A 27,427-nucleotide genomic window follows, 5' to 3' on the forward strand; every position below is an offset into this window, starting at 1 on the left:
ACCCGCTTTTAATTTTAGCAACTCTATTAAGGGACACACCTAAGGCACAGAGAGGGCAACTTACAAAGAGTCACAAAGCTCTTGTGAGACAGAACCAGTCTCGGGGGGCCCAAGCCAGCACTACAAAGCACTAGGCTGCACCGTCCGCCCTGCGAGGGGCAAGTTCAGGAGGCGGGGTGGGGAGTTCCTGTGGTTCTTCTAAAGTTTTTATTATTGAACCACGGCCTTTGTTTCCTGGCACGTTTTTCCTGAATATTCTTGAATGAAATTCATCACAATAGCTATATCTTGGTAGCAGACTTCATACCAAAACAGAAATGAACTTCTGAGGATTAAAAGTCCGAGAAGACAATACACTTAGTTAGGGCAGGGGTTGGCAAACCGCGTCCTGCGGGCCACATCCGGCTTGCCACCTGTTTTTGTAAATACGGTTTTCTTGGAACACAGCCATGCATTGTCCGTGACTACTTTCACGTGACAATAGCAGAGCCTAAAATATTCACTGTCTTGCCAGTTGCAGAAAGAGCACGCGGTCGACCACTGAGCGAATGAAAAAGCCCGGCAAATAAAGCACTCCCACGGTGCAAACCGAACTGCGGTCTGCACACAATTATATATCCAATTTCCCAAAAATCAGCATGAAAAACATCGGAGAAGCCCTCATTAATAATTTTGAAACGCATCCCATGTTGGAATAACATTTTGGCTATGCTGGGCTAAAACAGATTATTGAAACTCATTTCACAAAAACCAACTTCTTTTAACATGACTCGCATTTTATTTCTACTGGACAGTGTGTCTCTAATAAATCAGGCTGAGCCTCTGACTCTATGAGGGCTCGGAGCAAAAGAGCAAGGCTTAACATTGTCGTTCTATTTGCACTTGATACTTGGAGCATATTTTTATATAAATGAACTGTCAGACTATTTTAATGCAAGGCTTATACAGAGACCGAAATAAAATATATTACTTTGCACACAGTATGCGTGACTCAAAGGTGAAAAACATGCAGATACTGTGAAAGACACCCCATGAGTATTTCACACAAGGCTCATGATTCTAAAGAAATCAGACGTGAGGAATATCCATTAATTTCAAATAAAGCGCGAGCTGCCAACAGACTTCTCAGACAACAACAAAAAATGCACGGATTTCTTTTTTTCCTAATATATTTAGTGTCTAAAGTCACTCCAGAAGATTCCTAGGCCCTTCAGTTTTGTTTTTTTTTTTTGACAAGCCATTGAACCCAGCATCTCCAGCACCTATGGTAACAATAAAAAAGGGCACCACTGGGGGAATGTGTAATAAAGCTAGATGGGAACAGGCCAGAAGGAGGGCACTCCCATCTACTTTCTCCCTCAAACCTGGCCAGTAAATGCTTTAGAAAGGCTACGGCTCACGGCCAGTCCCCCTGGGTCCAGAACAAGCACTTTGCGTCTCATTGTGTCTGTAGGACGTTTGCTCATTTGAATCGTAGCTACCATTGTGCCCACATCGCATGCCTGCTTCCCAACCCCACAAATAGCCTGAAAGCCACCGGTATTTAACGTCTGGTCCAACGCTTCCTTGCGTTACAAGAATGCAAACCTGCCCCTGTCCACAGCTTCTTTCTTCCATTCTTATTCCTTTCCGGTTTCCTGCTTTTAACAGCGTGCACCTGCTGCTCTGACTTCTGTTCCTCTCCAGGGCCATGGTGGAGAATACAGCACACTGTGGGGTTTCCTTCCCTCCTTTCCTGCACACGCCGGATGCAGACGCCCCCAACTCTGCCTCCCTCTGGGCCATGACTTCCCAGGAAAACCTGCAGGAAGTTCTCAGCCTTCAGGCCTGCACACCAGACCCCTCTTGGGGGACAAGGCACCTGGAGCTTCCCTGTGGCCACCCTCTGCCAGTCATGTGGGGAAGAGAGAAAGCAGCGTGTTTCTGCAAAAAGGGAACCCCTGGATTGTTAAAAGGAGAGCTGGTATTTAATTATTACGGAAGAAAAAAGCTATGGCTTTCTCCTTGATTTAAAAGTGAAACAGCAAATAATGGTATTTAATATTTAAATGTGGCCTGCTCTGCACAGATTTTTCATTACCTCAATCAAATCTCACACAACCCTTTTTTTTTTAATTTTTACAAAATGTTTATTTATTCTTGAGACAGAGACAAGAGCGTGAACAGGGGAGGGGCAGAGAGAGAGGGAGACACAGAATCTGAAACAGGCTCCAGGCTCTGAGCTGTCAGCACAGAGCCCGACGCGGGGCTCGAACCCATGAACCGTGAGATCATGACGTGAGCTGAAGTTGTACCCTCAACCGACTGAGCCACCCAGGCGCCCCTCACACAACCCTATTAAGACAAGGGGGTGGTGGTGCCAGGAATAGGGTTTCCTTATGTACATGAAGGAAGTGAATCGATACAATTTGAGTGTCTTGTCCAAGGGGGTGTGCCTGGTAAGCATCAGGACCTGGAATGAGATTCTCTGCTCTTTTTTCCTTACGGAAAAACCAGAAGGGCATCACTCCGAGTGTGGCTGGTGACAGGTAGCAGTTCATGATGAGCGGGACCCCCTGAGAATCAGCCCTCAGGAACTTACAGCAACAGGGCACGGACACACCATCAAATTACCAGTCCACAACAAATTGGCAATCATAAAAAAAGAACTGCTCTTTTGCCACAGTGGGAAAAGTGCTGTTCTAGAACATTCCAGTGACAATGTTGGGTAATGTGTTCTAGAATATATCAGTGACAATGTTGGGTAGCGTGTTCTAAAATATGCTAGGGACCATGTTGGGTAGTGTGTTCTAGAATATTCCAGGGACAATGCTGGGTAATGCTTATGAGAAATTTCCTGATAACCAAGCATACACAAATCTGTTAGTACATCAATTTTGCATTAAGTACTAGATTCATTTCCCTTTCTATTGTTTAGTATCAAATCAGGCTCAATAAATAAGGTGAGTGTATTCATCGAACTCCTTCCTCAAAACCGTTACAAGTGTAAAATGTCTGTTCAGAAAATCTGATCTCACATCCCTGCTACAAGCTCTCTGAACTGTACACAAGATACATCCCAGGTATTTTTGTATTTCCCTCTTTCCATCTTCATCCTCTCCACTCCTCACTTGTGGTTTTATTCTCTGATGGGGCCCATGAGCCCTCCCCTGCTAACGGAACTCCCTCTGTATTCAGGGCAGCCGTCCTGGGAATGGGAGGTCATTCCATGCCCACCAGGCAAACCCATCCACTCTGCCAGATACGCACTCTCCCAAGTTCTTGTGGGGTGTGGCTCAGCCACAGGCCCTGTCTGGTCCTCAAACCAAGTAGAGAAACCAGCACAGAGGAGATGGGAGGCAAACCTACGGAGGGGCTCCTGGGAAGATGTTTCCTTCCTAAGCCGATTCCTTTCACAGGTTAATATTTACTCTAAGAGGACAAAGTCTTTGTTTTCTTTATTCAGAGATGGATGCATCCCAAGGGGGCACACAGGGACTCAAAACCTAGCTGTTAAAAGAACTGAATGAAGATATTCTGTGAAGATGGGATGGTTGCCCCGATGGCAGCCATTTTGCAACCTTGAAGAAGGACCAAGAGAACGGAAGACACATTGACGCGAAGCCCCGACACTGTGGAGCCTCTCAACAAATGCTTATTAAGTGTGATACTTGTACGTATATATTGAGTCGGCTGAGTTACTGTGTCTTGTTGCTTAAGAGTCAAGGTTTTTCCAAAGGGAGACTGAGGGGTGGCGAGTGTGTGTGACAAGCCTGTATGATCACTGGTTAGATGGAAGAGATCCTGTGAAGGAAGGAAGGATTACCCCTGGGAAGGAAGGGGCACCAGTGGGGAATGGGCTTAGGCTCCAGAAAGATCAAGATCCCTGGTAGAAATGCAAGGTTGCCGTATAGCTTAAAACGCTATTGTGGTGAACACGGTAAGCTTCAAAAACATCCAGAAGGCACATCAGCAGCACGGCAGAGGTCAGCACCGACAACACGAACTGGTACGCGATACCAAAGCCAGATGGCCATCACAGAGCTGCGGTGGAGTTCAAATCTAGGTCAGAGAAGTCAGAACCAAAGACAGAACGCATGGACTGAGCGCCTGTGGCCAGAGTGAGAACCACGAGTTGGTGGCCTCATGGGAAGCAGCCAAATAGACAAGAGGCCTGGGACAGGGCAGTTCTAGGAACACAGCACTCAGAACGTCGTGAGAACCTGACGGAGGGAGGGAGAAATGGGGCACTGTGGAGGAGGGCGGCGAGTTGGCTAATGACAGATGTTCTCAGTCCTCTGCTGAATTAAAAGGTGAGGTCATGCGCTGGAGTGGGAAGGCTGACATCAGGGTCACGAGCGTGGGAGGGCTTGGAGGACAGGGAGGTCTCCTCCTCCAGGGCAGACACAAACATATCCTAGAACCAACCAGAGCACATTTCTTGGTATCATCCAGCAACATGGCAGAATCAGAGAGGAGAATGTGGGTTAGTGAGCCAAGGGACCAAAGCAAAGCCACAAGTTCATAACCAAACCGCTCTCCTCCCTACGTGGGCCACTGTTTCGATCTCTGGGCTCATGCAGTGATCATTCAAAGCAGGCTACTTACGATCTGAGCACTTTTAAAATATGTATGCTGTGTTCCAATCAAAAAAAATGTAAGGCCCACCAGTGAATCCAACTGAGGCAAAAAAGGACTCCAGAATGAATCCATGGGGGAGACAAAGAGAAACTAAGGGGCTGAGGTCCGGGCCACGCAAAGAAAATACATTCCCTCAAACAGAGTAAAAGCAATAGAAGGATGAGAGGGTGGGCTGGAGGGGCAAATTTAAATTCTGAACTGGTCATATATATTTAAAATTAGAGGTTTGGGAGTTCAAGATATACCTGTATGTATAAATCGATCCTGAGAATCAACTAATGTGTGTTGAAGGAGATGCAGAAAGAAAACAGAGAAATGGGGGGGCTGGGGGTGGAGAGGGAGACTACAGGTTTGTTCTAAACCGACCACAGACCCCAGTAAAGACACCAGAAGGTCCAACCCTCAGCATAACTCCCATCTGGAAATCCTCATAAAGCAGCCTCCCTCTTGGGTATAATCTGTTGCCATTTAATCTAATGAATGTAATTAAACCCTTTATCTTGCTAAACTAAAACTCAATCTCACACAATTCATCACTGTTCTATTTCAACTTCTCCGTCCACCATATTGAATAGGTCATAGGCCCCTTTATTCACGCTCGCTCTGAAAAATCATGGCGAGAAATACAAATTAGGAGGGCAGCTGTCTCTCTTTGTAGATGTTGGCAAGGAGGCGCCGATCAGTCACTAAAATACTAGAATAGCCGTGGAACGTACTGAGTCACTCACACAATCACCAAGGTTCTGCCACTGCTATAAGGATGCTGAGTTCGAAAACAAAAAGCAGGGGATGGGGAAGAAAACAAGGGGAACAGGTGCCAGTGGCCCTACAGCCTTCTGTGTCCATAGCCTGGAAAATCTGTCAAACTGGCATCTGTAAGGCTTGGCCAGAGCTATTATTTTTATAATGCTATTTCAATAGGTGCTAAGATACACCACAACGGGAGCACGAATTAGTGCACAGATAATTATCAGGACAATATACTGTGTGGTTTCTTGCTTTAAGGTAATTGGACTTCAGAGACAAAAAAAAACCCCACAACTTCTGAGACACTGGAAGATGAAGATCATTCGCCATACTTAAGTTTAAAAGAAATTTTTATTTTTTAAGTTCGGACACAAGAGGAGAAAACTGGTTCTGAGAGACCAGTGCTACAAAACCAAATTAGGAATGAAGAGTTTGAACAGTTATAAGAAGTACGGACATGGGGCGCCTGGGTGGCTCATGGCTCAGTCAGTTGGGCATCCGACTTCGGCTCAGGTCATGATCTCGCGGTCCAGGAGTTCGAGCCCCGCATCGGGCTCTCTGCTGCCAGCTCAGAGCCTGGAGCCTGCTTCAAGTTGTGTGTCTGTCTGTCTGTCTCTCTCTCTCTCTCTCTCTCTCTCTCTCTGCCCCTCCCCCACTCACTCTCTGTCTCTCAAAAATGAATGTTAAAACATTTTTTTAAAAAAGTATGGAAATAAAAATGGCAACTCAGAAGAATATGCGCAGCAAACTAGAGATGTCAATTATTAGAAAGAGCAGGATTTCATCAGATTCACGTTAGCTGAGAGCCGGACGCGGTGTGAGAACCACCCCATCCCATCACCTCATTTACCCAGGAAGAAGCAGAGACAAGCAACCGCTCTACATTTGCTTAAAACAATACAGCTAGGGAAGGAGTTACTCTTCGGTAATGGATGTAGCGGACTGATAAACATCCATGAACCCTGGCTGGGGTATCAGAAAAAAATGTAACAGAATTTTACTTGAAAACGGTTCAGCGCAGCCTGTCCTGAGAGAAACGGTCACGGATTTGCAAGCCCTTCGTAAATTCTACTTATGTTCTGGAAGGAAAATGAAGGCTTGGTGACAAGGGGGTGCTGGTGAGCACAGCTTCCTAGGAGTCCTTTCTCTTGCTTATTCATGTATTAAAGTGGCTGTTTGCAAGTCATAATGGGAAATTAGCCAGCCTTAAACACAGCCAATATCTGTTAAGTATAAATTAGGAGCACCACAAAATATTCCACCGAGCAGTTGAGAGTTGCTAGGAAACAAGAGGTCAGGCAATGCTCAAAGGCCAGGTTATTCCCATCCCCGGGGCCCCGACAGAGTCCCAAACACTGCAGCAGCCAGACCGAGGGCCAGGCTTCTGAACAGTTTGGCTCAAGATGCTTAAATTTGACGCTCCTCCCCCACGGTCCCCCAAACGGGGAAAGAGCCTAATGTATGATGGGCTGCACTACCTCGTCCGTAGCCTGGCACTTTGCTTTAAGGCACTGATGCCTGAGAATCCATATGAAAGAGGGTTTTAAGTTGAACACTAGTCCACTAAGCAAAATGGTAAAAAAATAAAAGGGATATACACAGAGAACAAACACGTTCCTAAATCCGAGGCACAGGGACACATGTATGACAATAAAATGCTCTTTTCTCTTCACCTCTCTCAGAAGAACACATCCATCCACTTCCTTCAGCGATCCCATTTACTTGAACAGCATTCCCCAGTTCTGGATTTAAAGAATAGTTTTCAGTGTTCTTTTCCCACAAATGTACCTTTTTCTACACTTGCTTTAAAACGAATGTACGTCCTTTATAAATTCTAGCCGAGGGTGCGGTGCCAACTTCAGTAAGTGGTGAAGAGACACGACGGACAGACAGACAGGTGAGGGAGCCTGGGTGGCTCAGGCGGTTAAGTGTCCAACTCTTGATTTCAGCTCGGGTCATGATCTCACAGTTCGTGAGATTGAGCCCCGCGTCAGGCTCTGTGCTGACAGTGTGGAGCCTGCTTGGGGTTCTCTCTCCCCCTCCTCTCTCTGCCCCTCCCCTGATCATGCTTTCTCTCTCTCTTTCAAAATAAATAAATAAACAATAAAAATAAATACAAAGGACAGGTCATGAGAGGAAACGAACATCTCTATTTGCTGGGACAGCCACATAATTACCATCGATGGTCTCTCCCAAGAGAGACGTTCGTTACCTCTTTGCATGACAAACAGAATAATTATTATGTACTAGCCAGTAGAGACCATCCGTGGCCATTGTGTGCCATTGTGAGCTGGGAGTTTTACAGATATGATCAGTCAATCCTTGTAACCACCACCCTAAAAGGGGTAGACTTCTGTCCTTACTCCATCAAGAACACAGACAACCTAAAAGATAGACCAGGGATATGTGGTAGGACAGCATTTCCTAGAAAACCTCGCTCAGTCTACCACGATATGTGGCCTCCTGATACATCTTCATATTTTTTTTTAAGTTTATTTATTTATTTTGAGAGAGGGAGAGAGGGAGAGAGAATGAATACGTGCAAGGGAGGGGCAGAGAGAGGGGGAGACAGAGGACCCGAAGCCACTTCGTACTGACAGAAGAGAACCCAATGTGGGGCTCAAACTCACAAACTGAGACCATGACCCAAGCCAAAGTCAGAAGCTTAACCAACTAAGCCACCCAGGTGCCCCACGTCTTCATAAATTATTTTAATCCAAAAATGTTTCAGTAACCCGTTTCATCATCCGGTCACCGATTTATTGTCTAAAGGACAGACTGCCTTATTCACTAGCAAGCAGCAACAAAATCAACTTGTTCTCTGAGAGTGACGAAAGTCTTATGGCATTAGCCCCAGAATACGTGGAGAAACAGTTCCAGATTATTTAATAGACTGCTACAGTCACTGGGCTGGGCAGGACAGGTGTTGAATTAGAGTTTAAGTTCTGTGATTTAGGCAAGAAAACTGCTGGGATTACAACCACGATGATGATCTATCATACTCTGGGGAGCACTCAACAAACGCTCCGGGGTCAATCTCTGCATTTCCCCACGTCGGTGTTTCGGCATCTGAGGCCAGTCTGTGATCATGAGCAGAAACAGAAAGGATTCAGACATGATCCGTTCATGTCTTTGCTCCTTCCTCCATTTTGGCACCCGGTCCTCAACATAGTTAATATTCAACTGAAGAGCGTCCATTCCTTTATGCCCATACACCAGGGCCCCCCTTGGCGGTTTTTACAGCTCCCACCGCACCTGCCAGAGGCGTGTTAGGCACGGTAACCAAAATGACCAGAACGGAGAACAGAAAAGCCTGGGCATCCAGGTCAGTTGCTAAAGGCGCTTCCCATAGTTCCAAACCACCTTCTCAATCATTTAAAAACGTCAACGTGTTGTAACAAGGAGCGTGGATGTGCTGGGAGCAGGCAAGGTGAGTAATGGAGAACAAGCAGCTATTGTATGGTAGCTAATTTTTTCTAATGGAGCATGAGAAGGGAAAGGCTTTAACTCTGTGGACACTGGCCGAGCCCCAAGTGTGTGTAAACCAGGAAATGCCTCCAGCACAGCTCCAGAGAGCAGGAGCTCCCAAAATCTGCCGAGGCAGCAGGGCTCCAGACATTGACCGGTCTAAGAGATGGTCGCTTACAAGGAGCTTTGCGGTGTTTTGTATCTTTTTCACCTTTGACGCCTGGCCCTGAGTGCCAGCAGGTGTGTTCGAATCCTGGAAATCCAAATCCAAGTCCAAATGACGCCATTATCAGGTCCAAACTGCCCTTGCACCTCGGCGAAGGACCTCCTTTCCCTAATTTGCGTGGGACCGGGGAGTAACAGCCCCCAGGACCTGCAAGTGAGGTCTGATATAAATCGAATTGTCAGAGTTTCAATGGAATTGATTGATGCAGTGACATCAGGGAATCAAATATATAGGGCCCATGTGTCAGAGTCAATACTAAAACAAATGAACCCCCCAAAATAGAGAGAGAAAAGATAGAGAAGCAAATGAAAAGAAGCCAGGCTGATTTTCTTTCTGCAATTTCTCAAGCCACAATTAACATATTAAAGACGCCTTACATTTGGCCCTCATAATCTTGTGGCATTTGGCTCCACAAAATTTGCTTTAGTGTTCTACTTATGTACTGTAATATCCCTAATGAAACTGTCCCAGTGGAAACAATATCCAGGAACCCAAGAGTTCACACCCGAACCCTTGTGCTTTCCCTGCGGGCTCAAAGGCAGAAATCTCATCCAACCTTATGATGCGTATTCCTACTTCATTTTCTCGTGTCTCTGAAGGGACTTTTAAAAAAGCTTTACCTGACAGTTTCTGAACCATTCGTTTGGTAGCGAAATTTTCACCGTTGTAAACGTGGAGGGGATTGAGGCGGGAACGTTGCAATATTTTTCACAAGGACACTGGTCTTGCATTTCATAAAGGCAAGCGGAGTATATCCCAGCGTAACTCCAAAGCTAAACAGTATTCCTTTTTCAGTGCAACATTGACAAATGGGGCATCTGGCACACTTTAATGAGCCGTTTTAGCCTTTCAGAGCGGCTGAAACTAGGCCACCCATTCATCTGAGAAAGTGGGTAGCACAGAGCAATTACGTAATCCTGCCAGGCGCACCGATATTAAGGGCACCCCACCCCACCCCCACTTCACGCGTCCTAGTAGATTACGTCCTAGGAAACAATACATGTTAGCAAATGACTCCATCAATACCTCTGGAAAAATGCTAAGCGATATGAAATTTTCTATTTTCACCACACAGCCAACAGCAAAACACGAGGTTCAAAGCCCTGACAACTGGTGCAGTGCAAGTTCAATTGTACACAGATGCCATTTTTTTAACCGAGAGCAAAGGAAAAACAGGATAAAAACCAAGAAATAATCTGCATGGGCACCATAACCCAGTGGCTGCCAACCAGGGCGATTTTGCCTCCTGGGGGGAGATCTGGAGATGTCTGGGGACAACAGGGCTGTCGCTGGCATCTACTGGGTAGAATAAAGCAGGGTTGCGGCCATATATTCTACACTGCCCAGGACAGGGCCCCACGGCAAAGGATCGCCCCGTCCGACGTGTCAACGGCACCGCGGTAGAGATCTCCTACTATAACCTGAGAAATCAGAAACACCCGATTAAACAAGGAGGGGGAAGGTCAAGAAGGGGAAATTTAACTATGAACGCATTCTAACCTGAAGTGTGCTGCAGGCGATAGGGCGGCCCAGAACTAGCCAACTTTAGGAAACCAGAAAAGAAGTCAGTTACAAAATGAGGCTACGGGGCCAAAGCCTGAGGAGGAGGGCCCCGGGCTGGGAAAACACGGTGCTGAGGGACTCACCTAGCTGCGGGCCGGAGGAGAGAAGGGAGCATTTCTGCAGGAGCGGGCAGGTGAGGAGGAGGGCAGAGTGTGAGGCCAGGCCTACAGCTCGGGAACCAGTCAAGAGAAAGGGGGAGGGGAGAGGCCCAGTCAGACAGGTGCCAGGAAGGCGGGGTGGCTGGCGAGGTCACAGGCCTGGGGGCCTGGGGGGCGCGCGGGGAGGGGATTGGGAGGGCGGGGCAGCAAGAACCCAACCTGGAAGCTTCCGGCACCAGGGAGGCCAGGGCAGTTTAGAGAGCAGAGAGTTAGAAATAAGTAAAGGGGCACGGCCTCTCTTTGCAAACAGCGGTGAGCGCTGCCCAGGGGAGCATTTCCCATACACTCCCACCTCCCCGCCCCCTTCGGTATGTATTTCTATATTAAATGTTTCAGACTATTTAGAGACATTGGATATAAAGAGAGTGTGACCAAGGAGAAGGAACCCTGAGCAAAGGAACGTTTGACAGCTCAAGAGGGAAAAACGGATGGAAGGCTGTCCCGGAAGAGGCAAGGAAACGCTATCCAGAACACAGGACGAGACCGGTCTTGGGGAAGGCTGCCACAGTGGGAACTCCCCGGGTGCGTTAATGGTAGTCCCTGCCCCTACCACCTCTGGACGTGTTGTGAAAAAGCAACACGAAACCAAGAAACTCATTCAGTCTACACACCTGCAAACTTATCTCCCTATTTTATTTCTTTGATCACACTATTGAAGTCGCAGGCCATTTTCCATTGGCTTATCACCTTTTGCGAATTTCGCATTCATGTGTTTCACTCACTTTTCTATCAGAACACTGGATTTCCTTACCGATTTCTAAGGGCTCTTTTTTAAGGCTATAAATCCCCTGTGAAACACGTTGCAAAATATTTTTCCTGTTCGTTGTTGGCTGGCCTTAAATGAAGAACAATTTGGCCCTGTGTATGTATACGTCAAAGTCACGACAGTGCAGGCCATGATTTAGCAAATACACTGACAAATTTTACCTTTAAAAAACAATCTTGAGCGTGCACCGGTATTCATACACATGAATAATGCAGAAACACTGTTGACGACGAGGAAATAATCCAGTAATAGAATCTCTTTGAAAGCACAGCCCCTGACAGAATTCTGTAGTCATGGGGGAAGAAAAGGCACGGGAATGTTTTAAGATACAGCAAGCTAGTAAAAAGTCAATTACAAAATGAAGAGTAGACTATAATTTACATAAAGGTTAAACCATTTGAATTTGTATTTTGCACGTTTTCCAAATAGTTTAGAATCAAAGTAGTGCCTTCATACTGAGGAGGGTTGAAGGCAAACCCCTGTGGTGGTGTTTGTATTATTGTTACTATTTATTGTAGTATTTCTGTGTATCAGGGAAAGAGCCAGCCTCGAGGAAGGACAAGAACACCCCAGGGTCAAAGGGCAACACAGCAAAATGCTGAAGAAAGTATGGAGGTGCAGAGGGCCTCCTCTAAGGCTGTGAGAAGATGCAGGGAGGCTGACTCTGAGCCCGAGCACCAGGCCGCAATTCATCCCCCAGTTCTACCCTCTGGTCTGGGCTCAAACCTGGGCCCTTTGCTCCGGAGTCATCGAGGGGAACCGACTCTTCCTAAAGTTGCTGGGCGGCAGTGGGGAGTTTTAGAACAAAGTCTCTAACAGCAATCTCTCTCTCTCTCACACACACACACACACACACACACACACACACACACGAAGGGGGCTGGTGAAAATGCCAATGCAAGGCCATTTAAGTTAGACGACCAGAAAACCCCACAAACAAACAAACAAACCCACCGCCCCACAGTCTGCATAAAAGGGACAGGAGGGTCTGGGATTTGCTCAAATGCTGGAGTGGGGCTGCTATTCTGATTGGTCGCTATTTCCAGAAGTTCAGGAAGAAGAGCCAAAGTAAAGATCCACAGTGGGAGGGCTGAGGGCTATAACCATCTGATACGGTGGGCAGGAGGGGGGCAGGGGGCGGGGAAAAAATGTTTACCCCATCGTGGCAGCTGTCACTTCCCAGGTAGGAAGCTCGCAGTGCAGATGGGCTGGTGTCTGTAATCAGTCTTCCCAAAAAGTCTTCTTTAACAAGCTGGGGTACTCATCAGGGACAGCGAGTGAGCGAAACAGTGCTCAGCAGAGTGAAGTGTATGGTGTCACTCTAGCCCTGGGGCCAAGCAATGGGATTCTGAAGCTGGGGATCTACATACATAACCAGCACGGAAATATGGGTAAGGAAAGTCAGTACGAGCGAGGCAGAGATAAGTGGTAATTTCCCACTGGTGACTAACACTCTTCCGATGGCATTTCATTTTATGTCAGATTAATTACTTGTAAGACTGTTAAACCAGATGGTAAAACACATTCTAACATTAGGTTTTCACCTAGCGCTGGAAATTTATTTCCATGAGAGTAGATTGAGCTAAGCAGCAGTCAGCCACATTATTATTCCTTTCTTTTAAATGTAGCTCCGTTTAATATGAAAGACCACCTTCACATTTAAAACTTGCTCCCTTAAAGGGCACTTTTAGCAAATGAATGGAAATCCACAGAACACATTCAAGTGTCCGTGGAGGCAGAGATTAGCATTTCAGACGCTCTTTATTATGTTCTTTCTTTGGGGACACCTACTTGGGGACTAAGAGAATCTCGGCCAAAAGTGCCTGATCTGGTTTCTCTGGGCAGATTGCAAACTTCTGGCATGGGTCTGCTTGTGTGAAATCAGAATATGATAGTCAATGGATGACCAAAGGACTCCCATAACTTCTCCATTTCCACATTTGGGTACAAACCGATTTATAACGCAATTTAAAAACCAAAAATTCCGCTCGGGCAGATTTCCTTAAAAGGGTCACACCAAGGACAAGGAGAAGCCGCAAGCCCGTAACGTGTAAACTTTTAAACGGACACGCCTCGAGATAACAAATTCAAACAAAAGAAACCACCGCGAGCAATCTCCCCTCCCAACCTCACATTAAAAAATGGTTTTTCCTGTAAAAGGTGAATTGCCTCTCAAAAGCATATCCCATTATCAACGCCTTACGCGATCATGTCCCTCATTCTTGCAAAGCGTTAGCAGTTCAAACTTGGAAATGCCATCAAAATCAGTACTTACCCACCTGTTGAGAAATTAAACAGGTCTGGTGCTCAGGGAGACGGAAAAGCCGTCTCTCCCCGGTTTAAAGAATTTCTCCACAGAATTTCCCGCTACCACCATCGTTCCAAGGCACGTGAAACTTCGAAGCAGCTCAAATAAGAGAAGAGCTCCTACCTTGGGTTCCTTGTGCCCGTTCAGCTTTTGTCCCCTGTAAATGGCTGGATCTTTAGCAGTCCGGACTACAGGCATCTGAGGCAACGGACACAAAAACGGGCTTTCTTCGGCTCGCTCGTGTTCCCAGGCTTTTATGTGGTGTCTTGGGCTCTGCCTGCTTAATTCATTCCCGATTCTACTGAAAGGAAGTCCAGGCTGGCGGGGATTTGCAATTGCTGACGATACTTTTAACTGCAGGAGCTAACTAACCCGCCCCCCCCCCCCCGCCCCCCATTGCACCAAGAAATGTGTAAAGACATGTGAAGGCCCCCGAGATCTTAAAAGATGGCCCAGGACTAAAAAAGGAAAAATAAAAATCAAAAGCCACGGGACAAAATCACGCAATTTAGTTGTGACCTTGCAAGGTCCGCCCAGAGAACAACTCTCTTCACTTGAGCGGGGCTTCATTTATGGCTATTTATCCTCGCCTTTGCAGAGCGGGACTGAATAGTTGCCATGACAACATGGTAAACAGGATTCGAGTGACCACGGAGGGGTTTAATGGGATTGTTTTGTTTGGGGGAGAAGAATGGCGGCTTGAATGCTTCCTTCGCCAAAATTTCCTGAAAAAGTAAAGCTGTCTTTTTAGAAGTCGTCCGTATGTGATGTTCTCAAAAGTTAAAGACGCTGGCAGTGGGCACTCCAGTTACGGGAGAGCAGACGACATGAGTGGCAGTCAGAAAGACAGGAAGAATTATGGAAGGCCACTCAGTGCTAAGTGGGCATTTTCCAGTAAGTACGTGGAAGAAACGGAACCACCCCTACAGGCTGCAAGCCTAACTGAACGGAGAGAGGAGTCAAAGGGGCTGACAATCCAGGTAGTTCTAAAATGTCCTTAGCTCCCTGGGGCTCCAGATGCTTTTGCGCTCCCTACTTTCTCCTGTAGTTTTTTTTGTTTGTTTGTTTCTTCTGCAGAAAACCGTGTCACTCACATTTTATCCTGTGCGAGAGAAACCACATTCTCAGGGCCTCAAGTTTTGTCCCACTGGAAACAATCCCGTTCTTATAAAATATTACTTGAGAAAGATGTTCATTGTACTGTGAGTAGATTGGGAACACTTGGCATTTTGACACTGGATGACAGTGCGCATATGTCAAAGCTCAGAGAGCCTTACAACACAGCTAACCTTACATGTGAGCTTTGGGCTTTAGAATACTGGTTCGTGAATTATCACAATCGTGCCGCACTCGTGTACCATGTTAATAAGAGGGGAAATTGTGTGTGTGTGTGTGTGTGTGTGTGTGTGTGTGTGTGTGTGTGTTGAGGGGCATGGAGAATGACATGGAAACCCCATGCTATATGCTCAAGTTTTCTGTAAATTAAAGTCACCTTTAGGGGCACCTGGCTGGCTCAGTTAGTAGAACATCTCACTCTTGATCTCAAGTCATGAGTTCAAGCCCCATATTGGGTATAGAGATTACTTAAAAAGAAAAAATAAAGTCAATTTTAAAACACCCGAAATAAGGGGCACCTGGGTGGCTGAGTCGGTTAAGCGTCTGACTTCAGCCCAGGTCATGGTCTCACGGTTCGTGAGTTCGAGCCCCACATCGGGCTCTGTGCTGACGGCTCACAGCCTGGAGCCTGCTTCGGATTCTGTGTCTCCCTCTCCCTCTGCCCCTCCCCACTCGTGCTTTCTCTCTCTCTCTCCAAAATGAGAACATTTTAAAAAGTTTTAAAAACAACTGAAAGAAACGTTCATCCCATAACAACATCAAGGACTTAAAAGGAAAAGGTCTGGCAACAGCCTTAGGAAGCTTTCCCCGTGGTCCAGCATAAATTGGGGTTTGCATTCACGAGGATGGAGTGAGCTGTAAAACGCTGAGCACGGTCTCTAGCCCCAACCTATAGCGCGGGTGTGCAATCTTTCTCACGGTCCAATGCAGCTGTTTTGTGTCCCCCTTGGCTCATTTAATACCTACGGCTGCTTCCCTACATGGGCACTGTCCCCAGACACGCCTCAGGGAGGAGGACGCAAACCCAAGGCCAGGGGACCGCTCAGTGACAAAAGTGTGGGACAGAAGAGAGGGAGACAGAAGATTCCAAGCAGGGTCTGCACGACAGCAGCGAGCCCAACGCGGGACTCAAACTCACGAACCGTGAGATCATGACCTGAGCCAAAGTCAGATGCCCAATTAACCGAACCACCCAGGCGCCCCTAATTTTTTTTCTTAAGTGGCAAGTTAGGTCTAGATCTTTGGCAAAGTTAAGCCCTCGTGTACCGCGAGTGGGTGTACAATGTACTTGGATTAGCAATTCGATTCTATGCTCACTTACTGAGCACATCCTGTGGCTGCAACACTGAGCTGTGCAGCAGGACGCAAAGACGGGCAAGGCAGGTCCTATGAAGCTGTACTTGGTTAAGATCCTCTGTACGCATGGAACACTTTATTCAGAAAAATAAGATTAGGGTAGAGAGATCAAAGACGAAAAAAAAAGTTGCTTCCATGGGGCGCCTGGGTGGCGCAGTCGGTTGGGCATCCGACTTCAGCCAGGTCACGATCTTGCGGTCTGTGAGTTCGAGCCCCGAGTCAGGCTCTGGGCTGATGGCTCAGAGCCTGGAGCCTGTTTCCGATTCTGTGTCTCCCTCTCTCTCTGCCCCTCCCCCGTTCATGCTCTGTCTCTCTCTGTCCCAAAAATAAATAAATGTTGAAAAAAAAAAATTAAAAAAAAAAAAAAAGTTGCTTCCATAAACTTCAGTAAGGCTGATGAGACAGAAGATGAACAAAATGAGATACAGGAGATACAGGAAGAACAGGACAAAAATTCAAGGTAGGAAATATGCCACATTATCATCAGCATTTTTAAAGAAATGTTTGGTCTTTGTTTAAAAAAAAAGGGGGGGGGAGGGCTGGCTCAGTAGGTAGAGCGGGTAACTCTTGATCTCAGGGCCAGGAATTTAAGCCCACATTGGGTGTAGAGTTTACTTAAAAACCCAAAAACCGGGAAAAAAAAAAAAGAACAAAAACAAAAAAACCCACAAGAAAGCAAATGGCAGGCAGCATCTGGATGACACAAATATAACTCCCCAGGACTACAGGTGCTGAATTCATTAATTCATTCATCGAATCATTATGCCTCTGGAAGCAGAGGGTTAGGTTCTCGTAACGCCTGCACACTGTTCTCACTTCCTGTGCGGTCCCAGCCTGTCTCCGGTGTCGTCCAACTGGGGAATCTAGGCTGGTATCAATGGTGCCACCATGAAAGAGAGGGACACAGGTCATCGGGATTCATTGAAGTGCAAAGCACGGCATCCTCTCCAGTCTTGGAAAGACGATTGTGTGAGAAGGCTGATAGGTCCATGTGTCCCAGGGTACACACACAGTGCTTCCAGACAAGCCACCACGGTCAGGCTAACCCTGTGTCTCCCGCTCTGTACTCCCACCGGATATTCCAATGTCCAGCAAATACGACTGCAGTCCTCCTCACAGACCCCATGGTCTCCCTTCCCTGGGGCCTGGTCTCCAGCCTTCCCTTGGCATGGACGTCCCTCTCCTCACTCTTCCCCTCTTCCCTTAGGAAAACCTCCCTCCAAGCAGCCAGTTTGGCTAGAAGCCTTCCTCCACCAGCCACGGGCCTTGGGGAGATTCAGGTGACCCAAGTCCTGCCTTTTTGGAGGAGACTCTGACAGAATCTTTAAGGACGCCGCTACGTTGGGTTAAAAGCTTGAAGAGGATGCTGCAAGGAACCGAAGCCTTCCCCACCTTGGAAGGCGAGGGCTCCTCAGCTCACAACTGCAGAACGGTGAGGACGGCCGGCCAGCCACGTTCCTGACAAGTGACGGCCTACAGCGTCTGCAGGAAGTGGCCTCGCTTTCCTCCCATGGGAGCCTGGGAACCGCAGACAGCCAGTGCTCACACCCCCGAAGGTTTTCCTGATATTTATCAGTCCGTTCCCTTCTTTAATTCTGTCCTGCACCTCCTCAGGGTTTTTCTGAGGAATGTTAATGACAGACTTTTCGGACTAGAACTTATTTGCTAAAATACCAGGCGGGGAGAGAGGGAAGAGATCACAGGCCTGGGGACACCCTTGGGGAGAAATTCTGATGAAGCAAGGCGGGTTTCCTTTGTTACGGAAATCTGCTGTTGGTTTGGACCCTTTGAGCCAGAAACTACCACTGCCTCACAAGCCACAATAGACAAAAGCTAGCAGGCTACACTGCCAACTAAAAAGTGTCTCATGGAGAACTCTGCCCCTTGGAAACGCCACAATTCTAAGTCAAGGAGAAGATTACATCCTTCAGTGCTATGTGTAAGCCAGAGAACTGACCGCTCACTACCCCCTATGGGGAGGGGGGCTTACTTTGTAATTTTATTTTAAATCTTACTGCCAGTATAGTTAACACACAGCGTTCTGTTGGTTTCAATTCAACACTCCCATACCACACCCAGTGCTCGTGACCATGAGCGCGCTCCTTAATCTCCATCACCTATTTCACCCATCCCCCACCCACCTCCCCTCTGGTAACCAACGGTTGGTTCTCTACAGGCAAGAGCTTCTTGGCTCGCCTGTCTTCTTCTCTTTGCTCCTTGGTTTCTTAAATTCCACACAGGAGTGAAATCACACGGGATTTGTCTTCCTCAGGCGTATTTTGCTTAGCCTCAGACTCCAGCTCCGTCCATGTCGTTAGCCAATGGCAGGATTTCATTCTTTGTTTACGGCTGGGTAATACTCCACCGTCTAAGAGGGAGGCTTTCTCGACTTCGCCTTGTGACTTAGCCCCAGGATTCCTCAACGCGAGTGAAATGTCTTTTATACAACGCCTAAGATCAGCCTCATGTTGCGCATGACAAAAAGTCCACAATTATTACAGCTGAACTGACATAATGTCCTAGCATTTCAGTCCAATTCTCCCCATGTGCACTTGGCCTTCAAAGCAAAACACAAAAGTGCCAAGTAACAAAAACCCTGTAATATTTCCAGCAAAGGATTTCCAAATGCTTTAGGCCCAAGGACCCACTCTGAGCTTCATGCATTTGCCAAGGAGGGGAGGCAGCCTGCCCTGCAAGCTTGGGGCCCACTGGGCGTGTGCTCACGTTCACAAGGCCACCATGGTAATCTTGGATATGCTCCCAAAAGCACAAGGCAACTCCTTCACTTTTTCTAAGGCCACGTTTCTTTAGGTCACAGACTTGAAGGCCACTGCTTTTATCCCTCTGGTCATAGAGTTGTCAAAAATGAACCCTCTAGAATCTGCCCAAACCTATGACCCATGTTCCTGAATGAGGCACAAAATACTTCCATATACATAAGTTCGAATACATCCTCTCAAGGTTCCCTAAGGAGCAAATGACCAGAAAAGGGTATGAAGTAAGAGACATGGTCTCATCCCTTCATGCCAGAAATATACACTCCTCTTCTATGGGGCAAAGGCGGGCAAGATTTCCCCGTGAGATTTCTAGAGGCACTGATCTTAGGACAAAAGAAAGCTCACAATAAACTCCAAATGAGGGTTGTTTACATACATTTCATATAACATCATCAACAGTAGCACTCAGATATTTTCAGTGGAACCAAATGAATGCCAAGCAAGCCATAATTAACGATTTCCAGATTCTAATTAGCATCTTCGCACTTAAAATCACACCTACATCTTGGGCCTCAGACCAGAAGGTTCACGTGTCTGTGCCTTCACTTTCTGGGTGCATCTGAAATGGTACCGAGATGTTTTTCCAAAGTCTCCTACGGTCCAACTCTTGGTGAGTATTAATTAGTTTCTGCCACAGAACAGGTGATGGGAAGACTGTGAGAAGTACTTATGAAACATGAGGTTGGGTTGGCTCATTTCTTTAAATGCAAAAACCAAAGCAATTAGGGACAGTCACATCCCAGCAAGAAAAAAATAAACATCAGTAAAAGGTAATCTCTTCAATATTCTGCCTGCTGAAGACTGTTCAAGCAGGCCTAATTTCAAAAGCTATTACAATTTCAAGGAAAAACTCCATGTCACCCAAGAAAGAAAACAAATACATGAGGGACTATGTTTTTCAAATTCAAATTTCTCTCCTTATAACAGTGCTGACATATGGCAGGTCCCCATTTTACTGAATCTGAGACACCGACGCCTGCAAACCTGCATGATTATGTTACACATACCCCTGAGAAAGGAACAGCGCTCCCAATTAAACTATTGCTCGCCAGAAGTTGTAAAAGGCACCCCCAGTACCCAAGTCCTTAAATTGGGAACAAACAGCCTCTTTGAACGATGAAATACGGTATTATTATCCCTGTTGTGTAAAGAAGAAAAGTAAGAGAGGTTACACAGCTCCTGGGAGTATAGACCCAAATCACGAAGTCCATATATATCGTAAAAACTGCCTATTGAGGTTATAAAGTGAAATATAGGGGCACCTGGGTGACTCAGGCAGTTAAGCGTCCGACTTCTGCTCAGGTCACGATCTCGCGGTCTGTGAGTTTGAGCCCCGTGTCAGGCTCTGTGCTGACAGCTCAGAGCCTGGAACCTGCTTCCGATTCTGTGTCTCCCCCTCTCTCTGCCCCTCCCATGCTCATGCTCTGTCTCTCAATAATAAATAAACGTTAAAAAAAAAATTAAAGAGAAATAGAAAACAGCTGGCGTGGTATCTTGCTAGGTTTTAACTAGTAATTTCCTACATTATGGCCAAAAACTACATATTGTTTATGCTGCCGTTTTCTGTGATAATCTAAAACATTTTAATATAAATTCGAGACATGGAAAGGTGAGCTGTTTTTTTAAACCACCAGAACAGAGGCACAGATCTTCCATGTAAGACCAGTCTCCCCGTCGGCTGCTGTATGCCACACAAATACCAAATTCTCACCATCATGGGCTCATAGTGAGATAGCAAACTTAACAGGTTACTCGTTCTTACAGAGGCAGCATCCATTTTTACCTTCCTGGAAGACAGAGAGTTCAGTATCGTGGTTCTTACGAACATCTTTAAACTATAAATGAGGAACCACTAATAGTAAGTCAAGGGCAACTGGGAAACAAGGTAAAAAATAAGATCTAGTATCAGCAAAGTTACTAGAATATAACCTAAGTCTCAAGAGAAACAGTTTCAGGTCAGATTCCTTCTCTTACGCCTTATGGGAACAGCATTTAGTTTTTTAACAAGAGGGGCTGCTGGCATTACTGTCTTGTGGAGGGTTTTCCTCTCTTCGGGGAGATTACGAAGAGCTGATGTTTCCCAAAGCAAGACAATTTCTATTTTTCAACATTTTACGGCTAGTTTCCCATTTAGTCTTGGATTCAGCAATGACATACATTGAATACTAAATGTTCTTTGTTCAGACAGCTTCCTGTAACCCTCATATTGTTTCTGATCAGGCTATGGCATTAAAACACTAAATTCACAGAGTCTACCCATGAAAACATACGATGGCGCTCTATCAGGAATTATCAAATTAGGCGTGACTACCTGGTCAGAGTCCTTAAAAAAGTCAGCACCGCTGCTTAGAATACAGACCCTTCATCATGCTTAACAAGAAAGCAAAATGAAAAACTAAACCAACCACAAAATATACACCAACCATCTCTTCCATAAGAGACAGCTGCCCAAGAATTTCAAACCAAATCCTTAAAAAAAAAAAAAAAAAATTGTGAAGGTTTCACAAGGTTTCCTTTTAAACTAGATTTCTCTAAAGCTTAATAGCATCATTCAGAAGCAGAGAAGTAGGCCCAGGAGACAAAGGGAATTTTTCTATTTAATGTTAGGTTATAATAATGTCATATATGCTCCCAACCCTCTATGATGAAAGGGCTTTACAGACAGTGCCCGGGAGGTGGTGTCCTTAAAGACACAGCCTCAGTCTAGCGCTGCTGTAAATCTTACCTTCTGCGTGTTTGGCTTGATACAGCGAACAAAGAAAGGATTAGAGCAGCTTAGCGTTGCCATTAAGGAATGCAGGGAGTCCTATTTGAAAGAAAAAAGTATATGTTGATTTAGTCTCTTATTATGTCATTCTTTAGATTTCTCAGCATCTTAGGCACTCCTCAGAAACAGGAAGAAACAATAGAAATCACAGGAATAATTTTTTTATGATTAATGAAATACTAAGTTTTAACACTGCATTCTCATATAAGATAAAGCCAAGGTGCTACAATCTATAGTCACTGAAATTACTTTACAATATACAAAACTCATTTGTCACTTCATTGGAATAGTATCATTGGGGAGGAAAAAAAAAACTAATATTCTGTTAACCACCAGAAAGCAACTCTGGGCTATTTCGATGTTTGGTACAGAAAATCTGGGCTGAATGCACTGTCCCACTGGAGGTTTTTTCCTCCTAATTCATTATTTCCATTAAGGTGACAGTCTGTACCAATAATTCACACTTTCTCACTCTTACCCTGAAATCACCAGGCAGATCAAGCTTCCATAATACTGCTTTATTATTAGTTTTTAAATTTTTTGTTGCTATTGTGATGAATTTTTAACATCTCCCAATGCAGACAGCATGTAATGAACACTCATCACCAGCTTCTGCTCATGGCTAATCTCATTTCATCCAATCCCCATCTAAGTACACCCTACGCCCAGCCCTTGTAGAAAACGGTGTTTTTAGTTCATCCCTCAAGATTTCAGTATGTGTTATTAAAGGCTAAACATTTCCAAACCTGTATGTAACCACCATATCATCATCCGAAAAAGCTTGAACAAGAATTCCTTAATTCCAATCTTAAAAGAAGCAGGTGTCTCAGATTTCATACAAAAATCCTCAAGTGTCTCAAATTTCATAATTTTTAACTGGTCTGTTCCTTGAAATCAGAATGCAAATGAGGTTCCTGTACTGTACTTAGGGTCTTTCAGTCTTTTAATCCACTGGGTTTCCCTCCATTTCTTTTTTCTTCTTACAATTTTGTGGAAAAAAACTGGGTCGTCTACAGCACTACATTGGTTAGTTACTTCTCGGGTTCGAAAGCTTTAGGATTTCTCACAGGTGACCAAATGGCCTGGCATGTGTGGCCCTTCATATATATATATATATATATATATATATATATATATATATTCATATATATTCTGGTGCCAATTTAACTCCCTATGAGACATTCTGTCTGCTGGCCTCACCGAATCAGTCTTCTGGGAACACGACTCAATGTTCCTGCCTCAGGACTCCTCCTGCTCAGTCTCTCTACCTGGAAGGCCTGACCGCTCTCTGCCATTTCCTTGATTCCTAGTGCAATTTAATCCCCAAATATCCACAAAGCCTTCCAAGGCAACTCCAGACAACACTGCTGTAGAAAAAGGTAATATAACAACTCCACTGGGGGATTAGAAACCTAGGTTTTAGAGTCAGACAGGTACAGTTCAAATCCCAGCTTTAGTCCTCAGAGGGCCTGAATGGTCTCCATTTCTCCAAACCTCAGTTTCCTCATCTATAAAATGGGGACAATAGTATGTACTTACAAGATGGGAGAAATGAACAAGATCATATACGTGAAGTGATTAGTGACTGGCACATAATACATACACAATAAATGGTAACAATTTTTTTTTAAAATTTATTTGAGACAGATACCGTGTGAGTGGGGGAGGGGCAGAGGAAGGGGCGGGGGAGGGAATCCCAAGCAGGCCCCGTTGTCAGCACAGAGCCCAACATGGGGCTCAAACTCACAAACCGTGAAATCATGACCTGAGCCGAAACCAAGAGTTAGACGTTTAACTGACTGAGCCTCCCAGGTGCCCCCAAATGGCAACTATTTTTATTATATCCTACCTAGGTCAAGCCTGCCCATCGTATCTCATGATCCAGCTTTGTTAGCAAGGTTGGTGAGTATCTGGCTCATTGCCAACTACGTTGTACAACAGGCCTCACACAGAACCCCACCGGATGCATCCAACTCTGGATAACTAAGTGAAAGACTCTTTGAAGGCAGATTTAATAAATGTCTATTGACTCATACGCCTCTATTTCTCTTCCTATTAGGATTTGTTACTTGGGGGGAAAACAGAACAATTAAGGTCAGAAAATGGTCAGGGGCGCCTGGGTGGCTCAGTCGGTTCAGCGTCCAACTTTGGCTTAGGTCACGACCTCGCGGTTCGTGGGTTCGAGTCCCGTGCGTCAGATTCTGTGCTGACAGCTCAGAGCCTGGAACCTGTTTCAGAGTCTGTGTCTCCCTCTCTCTCTGCCCCTCCCCCACTTGTGCTCCAGTTTCTCTCTCTCTCAAAAATAGACATTAAAAATTTTTTTTTTCCAAAATGGTCTTCACATGCTCTACCTCTAAACTCTCTAAAATGGCTACATATTTAAAATGCAAGTAGGAATGGTCCCTATTTCCCTGAATTCTGGGATTTCCCTGAATATCTGGACAAGGTAACTGACATGGATCTTATTTAAATGCGTGCTTGCTCAGTCATTATTCCCAGTTATGATACTGTAAACATACCCGGGAAAGATACAAAAACCAAACATGGGAAGAAATACACTCTATATTCATACGAGCCTCTAAATACAAATCAAGGTGACCCCAAATGGCCAAACAGTCCTTCAACTTAGAATAGGTAGCTATTTAACAAGACAAAAAAAAAAAAAACCCCAAAAACAAAAAAACAAAACCCTACATGTTTTCATCTCAGAAAAAGTAGATTTTATTTCGAAAGCCCTATCTGGTGACATAAAAGAAAAAATAAAATAAACGCTTTCCTGGACCTCACATATGCCAAGTCCTGTTTCCAATTCCTAAAATCACAGCACCCATAAATTCGTGAAAGCCAGCAGGACAGACTAACCTTGAACTGTGAGCTCACTGTGGGCCGTCGATGTTTGCTTCCACATTTCAAGGTATCCTGGTTATTGCGGCTTGAAACGTGTTCAAACAGGTCATAGATGAAGTCGAATCTGTGTGAGCAGAGAGGAGCAGGGCCATGAGGGGCACGCACCCGGTTATCAGGGGCTGGATTACTATAATTACAATGCACTTTCCCAGTGAAAGTAACACATCGAGTCCAGGAAGAGCTAAGACAACTTCCAAAGATTTCAAAACAACCACTGCCCGCGGGCTTTAGGCATTGGGGGAAAAAAAATGGTGGCCGCCTTCTGAGCCCCAGTCTTGCAGGAGGCAAACGGACTGGGATGAAAGTGACCCGGGGTGGCATGCCAGCAAGGAGCGCTGTGTTTCCGGAGTGCCACCTATGCTTCTGCAGCCCTGATGTCTTTGCCCGTAGGAGGGAGGTGTTTTTGCACATCTCACTGTATTTCGAAGATCCAACCAGTTCACAGAGGGAAAAGTGAGATTTGCAGTGAAGCAGTAGGGTTTCCATCCTGCCCCCACCCCTTCCAAGCTACAGGACCAGGGCAGATGCTTGACTTAGCCTCATTTTTCTCATCTGCAAAAGGAGGGTAAGTTAAGAATTTGTCCCACGGTGCTGGCGGTGGGGTGGGGAATGAAAGGAGAAAATGTATACAAAAGGCTGAGCACGGTGCCCGGCACAGCGTCAACACTCATGTTAGTTTGTTGCTGAAAAGCTCTATAAAATTGCCCCTACTAACAAAAAGTAAAAGCCTTCCAATAATTTTTTTTTTTATTTACACTTGAGAGACAGAGATACAGAGTGTGAAGAGGGGAGGGGCAGAGAGAGGGAGACACAGAATCTGAAACGGGCTCCAGGCTCTGAGCTGTCAGCACAGAGCCCGACACGGGGCTCAAACTCACGGACCGCGAGATCATGATCGGAGCCACAGTCGGATGCTTGACCAACTGAGCCACCCGGGTGCCCCTCCGATAACTTTTTATCTTTCTTGCATGGAAGACGCTACAGCTCTGGGCAGAGGAGTGGGGATGAGTGGCTTCACTGAGACCAGGAAAGGCAGGGACGATGTCTGAGGATCCACACCTCCTGAGGTGGCACCATCAAGGCTGCCTTGTCACCTCTCACTTTGCCCCATCCCTTTTTCGTTTTTGTTCCAGGGTGCTATTACATGCTCTTTGGAGTTCTCTAAGTGTGCTTTGAGCGCTTTGGAGGAAAGCTCTGTTTCCATGAAAATGTCACAGATGTCAAAGGTCAAAGAGCACAGACCAAGCAACAGCCCAAGCCCCTCATTTTTGCAGAGACAAACCTGGACTAAGAAAGAAACTCTTTTACTCCAGTCACAAACCCACTTTACGTTTTGACCGAGGCGACCAGCCAAATGTCACCTTGCTGACCTCCACACCTGTGATCTTTTCACAGCAAAATGCTTTTATTTAACATGAAGGTCATTTTTAAACATATCAATTAAAATCTAATAACTAAGAAATTGCTTTGACAGCGGATAGAAAAGTATCATTGCTATGGTATTTTGAAAATACCACCATTTTTATTATTGTGTGTGTGTATATATATATATATATATATATAAATATATGTATGTGTAAATATATATATATATATATATATATATATTTTTTTTTTTTTTTTTTTTTTTTTTTTTTAAAGTAAACTCTATCCCCAATGTGGGGCTTAAACTCACAGCCCCAAGATCAAAAGTCACATGCTCTACTGACTGAGCCAGCCAGGCGTCCCTGAACATCTCCATTTTTAAAGAGCTGAAAACTCATCTAAAAATAAGAACAGCTGGGGAGCCTGGGTGGCTCAGTCGGTTGAGCGTCCGACTTCGGCTCAGGTCATGATCTCATGGTCTGTGAGTTCAAGCCCCGTGTCGGGCTGTGCCGACAGCTCAGAGCCTGCTTCAGATTCTGTGTCTCCCTCTCTCTCTGCCCCTCCCCTGCTTGTGCTCCGTCTCTGTCTCTCTCTCTCTCAAAATAAATAAACATTAAATTACAAAAAATTACAAAAAAAATAAAAGCAAACATGGCTGCCAATGTTGTAAACGGAATCTTCACACAGGAGAGTTCAAACAAATCGAAATACCTTCCATTTCTAAACTCCTATCTGACCCTGTGGGTGGGCTTCCTTCACCTCAATTCACAGTCTATGTGACAGTGTAGCCACATGGGGTTGACATTCCTAAAAGTATTACAGATTTTTAAGTAATTGTGCTACTTTCCTAACCTAGATAATAAAAATGTTTCTGTCACAGATTCACTCCGGATCTGAAACAAGTATCGAAAGCTTTCCCTCTGGGTTATTCTCCCCCTTTCTCTCTCACACAGCCTCCTACAAGCAGCTAAGCTAACCAACTACCGATTTAAGGGTGTGAATTTACGATTCGTGCACGAATCAATGCGTGTGGAGGTTTGTAATTTTAGCTGGATGGATGTTTTTTCCTGACATCCCTTCAGCTAGAGACATACGGGTCCTACGGACCAGAGGATGAAAGCAATTGAACACGGAGCTCTCGGCCTGTTGAGAAGAAAGGTCATCCTGGGCAAGGCCTTCTGTTCTTGAGCCAAGCAGAGCAAATCAAAACTAGCTGTGGATTCATGGGCAAGGCCCTGAACCGCCCCCCAAACTACTTCCCTCATCTGCTTAACAGGACTGAC

The 27,427-nt window shown here is 45.6% G+C and overlaps 1 protein-coding gene across 4 annotated transcripts in view; it reads right to left on the bottom strand.

Annotated features, from left to right (window-relative positions):
• The window catches only part of MYO10 (myosin X), a 225,789-nt gene that overhangs the window by 56,388 nt on the left and 141,974 nt on the right, over positions 1 to 27,427 (bottom strand). For all 4 annotated transcript variants that reach the window (XM_019450761.2, XM_053906900.1, XM_053906899.1 and 1 more), the window contains 2 exons: positions 24,735 to 24,843; positions 21,831 to 21,911 (listed from right to left, as the gene is read on the bottom strand). In XM_019450761.2, coding sequence (XP_019306306.2) covers positions 21,831 to 21,911; positions 24,735 to 24,843 — 190 coding nt within the window. The remainder of the gene's footprint in view (positions 1 to 21,830; positions 21,912 to 24,734; positions 24,844 to 27,427) is intronic.

This window comes from Panthera pardus, unplaced genomic scaffold, assembly GCF_024362965.1.
Source record: "Panthera pardus isolate Hobbes unplaced genomic scaffold, ASM2436296v1 HiC_scaffold_2, whole genome shotgun sequence".
NCBI classification, from domain to species: Eukaryota; Metazoa; Chordata; class Mammalia; order Carnivora; family Felidae; genus Panthera; species Panthera pardus.